This window comes from Perognathus longimembris, chromosome 11 (genome assembly GCF_023159225.1).
Source record: "Perognathus longimembris pacificus isolate PPM17 chromosome 11, ASM2315922v1, whole genome shotgun sequence".
NCBI lineage: Eukaryota > Metazoa > Chordata > Mammalia > Rodentia > Heteromyidae > Perognathus > Perognathus longimembris.
The window spans coordinates 38,217,628-38,227,702 of NC_063171.1; the positions used below are offsets into that span (position 1 = coordinate 38,217,628).

At 44.9% G+C, this 10,075-nt stretch overlaps 1 protein-coding gene across 3 annotated transcripts; it reads right to left on the reverse strand.

Moving 5' to 3' along the window:
* Positions 1-332: 332 nt before the first annotated feature.
* On the reverse strand, positions 333-8,024 carry LOC125359786 (antigen-presenting glycoprotein CD1d-like). Of its 3 annotated transcripts, none has more exons than XM_048357671.1 (6): positions 7,966-8,024; positions 3,756-4,022; positions 2,547-2,822; positions 1,867-2,145; positions 1,079-1,184; positions 333-977 (listed from the first exon to the last, which is right to left on the reverse strand). In XM_048357671.1, the coding sequence occupies exons 1-6, from the start codon at positions 7,976-7,978 to the stop codon at positions 956-958; spliced, it is 963 nt and encodes a 320-aa protein (XP_048213628.1). In that variant the 5' UTR covers positions 7,979-8,024; the 3' UTR covers positions 333-955. The 3 variants fall into 3 exon arrangements, with proteins under 3 accessions (XP_048213628.1, XP_048213627.1, XP_048213626.1); XM_048357670.1 differs by lacking the exon at positions 7,966-8,024 and adding an exon at positions 4,282-4,427 and having other exon boundaries at positions 1,079-1,181; XM_048357669.1 differs by lacking the exon at positions 7,966-8,024 and adding an exon at positions 4,282-4,427.
* Between the last annotated feature and the right edge of the window lie 2,051 nt (positions 8,025-10,075).

The window sequence follows — 10,075 nt, forward strand, 5'->3', positions numbered from 1 at the left end:
GTATGTATGTATGTGTGTGTATATATATAGGATATATATATACAGTCTAATTTCTCCTCTTTTAATAAAGTCATGCCATGTAAAAGTTCAAAACATGTCTGTCTCTTACACCCTAGTTTTGTTTTGTTTTAAGAGCATGGATAGCTCACGCCTTTAATCTTAACTACTCAGGAGGCTGAGATCTGAGGATCACTGTTCAAAGCCAGCCTGGACAAGAAAGACCACAAGATTCTGATCTCCAATTAACCAGAAAAAAAGTTGGAAGTAGAATTGTGTGGCTCAAGTGGTAGCGCAGCAGCTTTAATCAGGAAAAGCTGAGGGAGAACTTGAAACCCTGATTTTTAGCCCTAGTATAAAGAGAGAAAGAAAGACAGTAGGGAATAGTCGTAAATCCAAATTTACACTAGAAACATTCCTAATACTGCCAATAAATCATCAGGGGCGGGGGGAATACCTATAAAAGAGGCACAAGCTGGAAATTCCTATGGGCATCCGCCAGCAGGTTTATCTGTGAGATGTCTCACACACAGTAAATTTGAGTTCAGCTTTCAACTTTAATGTGGCTATGTCAGAAAAAAAAAAATCCAGCTTATTTTCTTGACAAATGCAGGTTACAGCCAAACCAGGGTCTGACTGCACTTTCAACAAACCACGGCAGCTACTGGGACAGGATGTGTGCTTTTCAGCTCAGTTCAGATTCCTCTACTCAAACAATAACCACAGGCACTTACACTCTAGCCATTGTCTACTTGTTTCTGGTAGGCATCTAAGTTTGCACTTCTGTTTGTACAAAACCACTTAGGCCTATAAACTTCCACAGTCAAAAAAGAACTTCAATTCTTTTATGCCTTGGGTTTAAAGGATGTAATGAGAATTCTTCACTTCTTCATCCTCAATTCCTGAATGAAGTCCTGGGAAATGGAGGTCTCCTGAATTGCAGGCATGGCCAGAAGAATCACAGTATATCCTGATACAAGCTAGGAGACAATCAAAAAGGAAGAAGCCATTAAGAAAACAGAAGCCAGGGGGGTGGAGGAGAAAAGTGTAGGGAAGAAGCAAATTAAAAGGGGAGACTTACCGATGTCTCCTAAACCACAAGATTAAGCCTAGAAGGACCCCAAGGAGGACCAGAAATGCCAATACTGCCAAGACAATCGAGGTCACAGATGTGTGGCTTATATCTGCTTTGAGAGAAAATAGAAAAGATGTCTCCTAGCAGAGGACTCCTCCCAGTGTCAAGTCCCCGGGTCTAAGCGTGCTTGAGGTTGCCACTTAAAGCATCTGTTTCCATTCCTCATTAGAATATTCTTTTTCTCAGCATCATGGCAATCAGCTCACTCCAGCAGACAACTGTGTCCCGTAGAGGTAAAACTTAGTAGCAAGGCAGACTGGAATCCCTATCTATATCCTGCTCTTGCTTTTTCAATAGAACTTTGGACATTTTAACAGTGGCTTCCTCATGACTGTCTTAGCTTCCACTTCCTCATCTGTAAAATAAAGACTAATTGTTCTTGCTTCAAAGGTTGAGTAGTAAAGATGAGCCCCCACACAGGAAGCATTTGATAAACCACTGCCTTTGTTCACCTGCCTCCCTAAAGTCTCTAGTCCCTCTCTGCTGGGAGTTGAATCATCCTGGAATTCTGTATTTGCCAGCTACTTGTGTCATTTTGGGTCTCATTTCTTCTTGTATCCAGAACACCTTATCTCAAACCATTTTGAGTTTCTGATCTGTTTCCTCTTTCCTATCTATGGAATTCTGTCTTTCTAGCCTTCTTTAGTAAAGGCTTCATCTCTGAAACGAGCCGTGACAACCGCATCCCTCCCTACTTCTACACTGGAGCACTCCCTACTCCCTTTTATTCTTACCCCAGTGGAGGACAATGTCTTGCCCTTCCAGACTGCTGTGCTTCACTCGACAAGCCAGGTCCGCTACCCCCTCAGCAGCCACATCCAGGGTTGCTCGCAGATACCAGGTCTCATCCGCACTGGGCATGACGTCACTGTGCTGAGTGTCCGGCTGCTCCTGCTCACCTCGCATCCACATCACCCACACGGGCTTTGGGTAGAAGCCAGAGACATGGCACACCAGCTGCTGATGCCCAGGCCCAGCACTGGGGCCACTGGACAGCCAGGCCTTGGGCTTCACTGTTCCCAACAAAGGAATGGGGAAATCTTCAAGTGAGGACCAGGCTTCCCTGCAGGCTCATATTTCCCCCGTGTCTATTTCTGGAGATGAAAATTCCTGGCAGGTTTCATTCATTTTGTCACCTTTGCCAGAAGAGCCTTCCCTGATACTCCTTCCCCTCCTTCTCTGATCCCGTTGTCCCTGCTCTGTATGCATCCTTCAAAGACCTGGCTTCAGTTCTGTCCCCAGTGCTTTAGTTCCATTCACAGAACCCAAGTGGTTCCCTGTGATAGCCAGAAAACTGAATATACCCTCATGCCGAATCTATCCCCTTCTTTTGCTGAAAGGGATGAGAATCTGTGTGCTGAAAAGCCTAGATGGACCCTCAGTGTAGAGCGTGGGGTAAAAATGGCAGACTGACCTTGCTGCTCCAGTTCTGACTTTCCTGTCTCTAGGAGGCCTCTGACTTGGTGGGGACAGTCTTTGAGGAGCTTCTGCACTGTTTCTTTTGTTCCTTGGTCTTCATTGAGCACTTTGATGACCAACTTGACCCAAGCCGGGGCATCTGGGGCTGCCTCCCAAGAAGATTCCTGGAAGCCCACAATATATTTTCCTTCATATGCTACTTGCAGAAAGCTTTTTGAGGCATTCCCAGGGTACACATCGCAGCCAGCAGAGGCCTGGATATCAGCAGGGTCTGCAGAGAGGAATGGACATAGATTTATAAGAAGAAAGAAAGAAAGAAAGAAAGAAAGAAAGAAAGAAAGAAAGAAAGAAAGAAAGAAAGAAAGAAAGAAAGAAAGAAAGAAAGAAAGAAAGAAAGAAAAAGAAAGGAGGGCTGGGGATATAGCCTAGTGGCAAGAGTGCCTGCCTCGGATACACGAGGCCCTAGGTTCGATTCCCCAGCACCACATATACAGAAAACGGCCAGAAGCGGCGCTGTGGCTCAAGTGGCGGAGTGCTAGCCTTGAGCGGGAAGAAGCCAGGGACAGTGCTCAGGCCCTGGGTCCAAGGCCCAGGACTGGCCAAAAAAAAAAAAAAAAAAAAAAAAGAAAGGAAGGAAGGAAGGAAGGAAGGAAGGAAGGAAGGAAGGAGAAGGAAAGGAAAGGAAGGCGCTCGTGCCTATTATAGCTCGTGCTATTAGGGCTGAGACCTAAGGATGGCTGTTAGAAGCCAACCCAGGCAGGTTAATCCATGTGGTTCGTATCTCCAGTTAACCACCAAAAAGCTTCAAATGGAAGTATTGCTTAAATGATGGAGTGCCAGCCTTGAACAAAAAAAAGCTAAGGGATAGTTCAAGCCCTACTACCAGCACACACACACAAGGGAGGGAAGGAAGGAGACAAAAGAGAGAGAGAGAAAAAGATGAGAGAGGAGGACAAAAGCAATAAAAACTCTGGAAGGAAAGTAAAGAAATGGGCAGATGGGTTTTAGTGCAACCCATGGTTGAGGAGAATCATCCCAGACAGAAACAGGGTTATTTTCAAAAGTCAAAAATGGAACCTCTCCAGGCAGAAGCGAAGAAAGTAAGACTCTCTCACGGGGTGGGGAGTAGAGGGTCTCCCCGCAGGGTTCTGGGTCCACTCTCTCCCCCTGAGTGCCTGCCCAGGCGTCCCATCTCTCCACTCACAGTCGAATTGTAGCATTTTGCCAAATTCCCATATGTCCCTGGTGAAGCTGCTTCGATAAACCCTGTATATCTGTTGTAGCTCCTCCAACTCCTGATGGCTCAGTTTGCCTCGAGCCCAGGGCTTCAGAAATTCGACGGCGTCCGAGGCGTTGTCCCAGCGGTGCGTCTGCAGATCCCCGAGCCAGGCCGAGCAGTCGGTGCGCTGCCAGCTGCTGTTGACGAAGGAGGAGATCTGCAGGATGCGGAAGGGGAGCCCGCTTTCCAGGACTGGGGCGCGGGGAACCGTGAGGTAGCGAGTACCAAAGAGCGCCAAGAGCACCCGAGAAGGAAGAAGGGAAGGGAAGGAATCAGCAGATGAGCTGGGGAGAGGGGCGCGGGGTGCGAATGGGTGGTGGCCGTGGCTCTGGTGGAGCAGCGCGCGCCCGGCTCTGGAGCTGAGCCCAAACCCCGCGCACCCCAGTCCGCATCCCCCCAACCTCTTCACTCCCAGCCCCGCTCCCTCTTCTCTATCCCTCCTTCCACTCACCCTTAGAATTTCCCCAAACCTGGGGAAGCACCCAGAGCAGCCAGCACCGCAGGGACCCCATGACTATGGCCCTGGGAACCTCTCGGAGCTCCGCCCAGACCCGGGCTCTGACCTCAGGGCTCGGGTCCCCGCCCTCGCCCGCCCGCCCTGCCCACCCCAGGCAGCACCGCTGCTCTGGCTGGCTGGCATCTCCCTCTCAGCTATTCCAGCCGAACAGGGCTGCAGTCTCGAGCCCCAAGTCCTGGGGCCACAGCTCCAACTGCATGTTTCTCGCAGCCAACTTGTCTCCGCCCACTATTTCCAAGAAGCAAGGGTCTGAGGATGGCCGCGGGCATGCATGCAGGACCACCATTGAAAGCAGGACATAAAGTGGGATCAAGCTGTATTGTATTCATAAGCTTTATCAAATGGCAACTCCTTTGTACAACTCCTTAAAGATAATTAAAAGACAAAAACATAAAGGAAGCCTGGTGCTGATGGCCCAGACCTGAAATCCTAGCTACTCAGGAATAGTGAGTGCTGAAGACTGTAGTTCCAAGCCAGCCTGTGAGACCCTATCTCCAATTAACCTACAAAAAAGCCCAGAAATGGAGTTTTGGCTCAAGTGGTAGAGTTCTGGCCTTGGGAGAAAAAAAAAATTCAGGGACAGTGCAGGGGTCCAGCATTCAAGCCCAAAAATATAAATAAAAATAAAGGAAAGGAAAAAACAAGAATCCCTTTGGGGGGGTATGATGGACAAGGTAACAAACAGTACAAGAAATGTATCCAATGCCTAACGTATTAAACTGTAACCTCTCTGAACATCATTTTGATAATAAAAATTTGAAAAAAAAAAAAAAAAGCATCCCTTTGGCTTGGTAGTGAAGACCAAGTGGAAAGGCAATGTGTGAAGTCATTTGTTTTGTTTTCCCAAATCTCTGCCAATGTAAGTATAGCATTTATAATAAAAGCGTTGAAAGTAGTTTACTCAGTGATACATGGAGATGATTGGACAATGGGTTAAGATTCATAGGGGGTTTGGGGAGAAGGGAAAGTGGGAGAAAAATGAGGGAGGAGGTAACAAGTTGGACAAGAAATGTACTCACGACATTATGTATGTAACTGTAACTCCACTGTACATCATCTTGACAATAAAATTGTTTAAAAGAGTCATGTGCACACATGCGTGTGTGTGTGTGTGTGTGTGTGTGTGTGTGTGTGTGCTGGACTTGGACCTCAACTCAGGGCCTAGGCACTGTTCCTAAGCTCAAAGCTAACATTCTACTGCTTGAGCAACAACTCCACTTTCAGATTTTGTTGCTGTTGTTGTTGTTAATTGGAGTTCAGAGTCTCACAGACCTTCTTGCCCAGGCTGGTTTTGAGCCAGGATCCTCAGATCTCAGCCTCTGAGTAACAAGGATTACAGGTATGAACCACCAATGCCTGGCCTGACCCAGTTTTTTGAGGAGATCAATCAAACTTCATTTTACTGCACTTCACTTTGTTAGGCTTTGCAGGTACTGTATTTTGTACAAATTGGAAATCTGTAGCAACACTACGTGAAGAAAAATCTATCTTCAGCATTTCCCCAGTAGCTCAAATGTTCATTGATATGTTTTTGCCATAAATATTTCAGTTAATGCATATATTTTTTCTTCACCAAGATGTGACTGTACATTTACTGGACTACAGAATAGTAGTAAACATAACTTGCATGTGGACTGAGAAACTAAATAGTCGTGTTACTAGCTCTGTGGCAATATTCATGTCATTGCAATGGTCTGGAATATGAATGGAAATAAGCAGGATGTATGCCTGGACCCTTATATCCCTTCCTTCCACCTGTCACTTCTTCCACCTTGCTTCTCTGCCTGCCCACTTTCCCCTCTGCTTACCCATTCACTCTCCAAATAGTAGCTGCTGTCTGAAAGAACAGAAATAATAAGATTTGTCCCACTGAAAGCAAACAGTGCCTAGGACAGTGGTTCCAAGCCTTGGGTCAGCGTGAGAAAGAGCTCCTCCTTGGCAAGTGAGATCACCTCTCCACATCCCCACATTGCTTTTCTCCATTCCATCACCAATTTGTATCTACTGCACTTTCTTTTTTCACATCGCTTAAATGGATCCTTCTCTCTACATTTCTACCTCCACAACAACCCCAACTTGTGCCTTTGCTCTGGAAATGTTCTTCTTAGGGAGGAGAAAATAATTTGCATGACCCAGATGATCCTACCAGCCCTGCACTAGCCTACCTTTGAGCATTGTCTAGCACCCCAGTGTCACTGACTCTGTACTTTAAATGCTGATATGCTTTCAGTCCCCCAAATCAACTACACACAGCTTCTTCTCACTCAAGGACTTTGCACCAACTGTTCTCTCTGCTTGCCTTTCTCCTGCCCTTAACCTCTTAGTTATTTCTGCTCAGACCTCAGGATCTAAGATCATTTTTTCAGGGGAGTCTTTCCTGGCCATGCAAACCAATGGAGCTAGGCCAGTCTCCATCTCCACTCATTGCTCACAGCTAGCTTGGGGAACCTCTCCTCCCAGCACATAGTGAAAGTACAGAAAAATTCACTCATCTGTCTCCCTTGGTACCTTCCCTTCAACCGGCTGCAGGAGCCCCAAAAGGTAAGAATCACTTTCCTGGTATTGGTTCCTCCCATTCTGCTAACATTAACGCTTGCCTTCCCTGACACTGCATTATAGTAAGTGTCGTGAAGAATAAGTTCCTGCTTCTTGCTCTAGACTGGGATCTTAAAGGCAGCCCTAAACCCATTTTACCTTATTGCACTTAGAGTCCCCCCAAAAGAGTTTGAAATACCACAGAAATCTTATTTTGGTTAAAAACGAGGGGTGGAGCAATCAGATTCGAAGACTAAATTGTCCAAATCATGGATGGGAAGGAAATTCTAAAGATAGAAGTAAAAAAAGAGAAGTGGTTCTATAAGTCACGATCCAGTGTTTAACTGCATTCTTAATTTCCAAGCTTGCTTTAAAAATGATGAGCCCTTCTGTTTCTTTCTTCTGCATCTTAGCGTTTTCTAATACTAACATTATTTTCAGACTTACAGGCAGGAGCTGGGGTAGATTGTTTGGTTTGATTTGGTTTGTTTGTTTTCCAACCAATATGAAGCCAGAAAGTGTACCTCCAGTTACAGTTACCTAGGTTTATACAAAATTATTTTTCAAAGGCCCAAAGACAAATTTCAGTTCAACACAGAATAAGAAATTGGCATCTTTGTTAGAGTTGTCCAATAAAGGATTATCTGATGTTTTATGAACTGTGCTCTCTCTCTCTCTCTCTCTCTCTCTCACACACACACACACACACACACACACACACACACACAAATAGGGATGCCCTTATTTGGATTTGTATGGTCAACTGCCATTTGTAAAGCTAAGAAGATGGTTGCTTAGAATGGGTCTTCCAATTCTTACACACTGTGGTATGATGACAAAATTTTAATCCCATGGACCTATCTTTCATGATCTGGACCTTGGGGAGCCTAGAAATCTAAGTTTATAACTGAGATGTAGTGGTAAGTCGGAGACAGGCAATTAACCCTGCCCTACATCAGTATCCACATATGCCAGCTGCTCATCACATTCCTCCTTCCTTCTCCGATAATCTTGTCCCCTCCTCCTCCTCAATTCACTATTTCATCCTGCCCTTCTGCTCCAGCTCCTGACCAGGGTACTCACTCATACCCCACATGGAAATAGGCCTGCATTCTTACAGGAACTAAAAGCTCTCTCTGCCCAGTAGTGTAGAAACTGATTTTTCTGCCCAGGTTCCTCTAACAGAGCTCTAACCCTGCTCTGACCCTGACCCCTGTGGTCCATTCCTGTTTCACCCAGAGCCTGCAATCACAGTGCGGGTTTCAAAAGAGGTGAGATGTCATCCATGTCACAGATCAAAGAGTGCAAGTTGAGCTGTAAGGAACCAAATTGTCTCCTGGTATAAAGCTGTAATGATTCATAGTTCATACTTTTCTGTGGGGAAGCACTTCACTAAGCTCTTCACATTCAGATAACTACTTTTTTAGCCCCATTTCCAGATAAGAAAATCAAGTCTTATAAGTGCAAAGTAACTTGCCAAGGTTGTACAGTTAGACTAGCAGGATTTGAGCCCAGAGCCCAAGTTGTTAGGTACTAGCCAATACATCATTCCACTCCGGCAGGGGACTGTGGGAAAGGGGCCTTAGCTCCTCCTCCTTCCCATCCAGGGTGTGCTTGGAGGAGCAGGAATGGGCTGCAATATTCAAGTGAGGCCAGGCAACCATGCAAACAATAATGCCTGAATTTTATTATTCACAATGACATTACGTAAAATTAGGCAAAAAGATTGAAATGACTCCCTACAATACTTTTTAGAGTGATGAATCTGACCAGGAGTCACTGTCTCACACCTATAATCCTAGCTACTTAGGAGACTGGGATAGATCTGAAGATTGAAGCTCAAAGCCAGTCCAGAGAAACAGATCTTAGAATCGATCAGTTGTGATCAAGTGTTCTTAGACTGCCAGAAGCACCTGAAATCTATCCCTCTCAATTCGAAGAGTATTCATGCATCTGTTCCCCATATGTGTTGTCTGTAAACAGCCTCCTCACTGTAACAAAAGTGCCCTCCAAAATGCTCAAGATTCTGTCTTCCTGCAGAATTTTATTTAAGTCCTTAATACAATGAAAAAAAGTAAGTTCTCTAGGCATAGAAAATGAAATTAACTTTTCTCAATTCACTAGACAGATCTTAAGTTCTGTTTCCCACTGAACAAGGTTCTCAAGGTAAACACTTCCTCTCTCCAACCCCAGAGACTGCCTCTTCCACCTTCATACTCTGTCTCAACAACTAATTTTAACACTTCTGTGCCCTTAGCATGGTTCTTCATTTCCTACCACAGAATCCCAACCATTGTCAAATAAGTCTTTCTTTGTCTGGACTTAGCAGCTCTTGACTCTAAATCTTTACTGTACATTTTACTTCTCCTTAGAGATTACTCTCTATGGAGACAGCGATCAGTTTTCTTTACTCTTCTATCATCCAGTACTCAGCACAATACCTAGTACTATTGAATGAGAGAACAGCTGAATGCAGTAGTGCTTAGGAACAAGTCTACTTCATTGACTAGGGAGTCTTAGCTACGGAAAGTTTAATGAGCTTGGGTATTGCCTCTCATCCCCTCACACTGTCATTTCAGGAAGCCGGCCTTTCTGATTGACCTTTAGTGGCAGAACTTCATTTTCTCTTTGGGTTATGTTGCCTAATGACTTTTCTGTCTGGTTTCTAAGAATCTGTTATCAAACACTCATCTGTAGGAAAATAATTTCCTATCAAAGAATTAGCACAGTGGCTAATCTTTTCTTCTAATCATGAATTATCACCTAGTATAAATTTTTAGCATCTGATATATTTTTTTAAGTTTCATAATGTAAGGTTAATTCAATGAAGTAACAGAATGATTAAAAAAACGACTAGCACTTTCATGTGAATACAAAAGGTCTAGGAGGATACGTACGATATACACACACATTAACTGAGGGTTTTTTCCCCACCTTTTTCAAGATTGTCAGAAGGCAATATATTCCAAGGCAATATATGAATATAAAAGCCCTACATGTGGGGTTGGGAATGTGGCTTAGCAGTAGAGTGCTTGCCTAGCATGGGTGAAGTCCTGGGTTTGATTCCTCAGCACCACATAAACAGAAAAAATCCAGAAGTGGCGCTGTGGCTCAAGTGGTAGAGTGCTAGCCTTGAGCAAAAAGAAGCCAGGGACAGTGCTCAGGCCCTGAGTTTAAGCCCCAGGACTAGCCA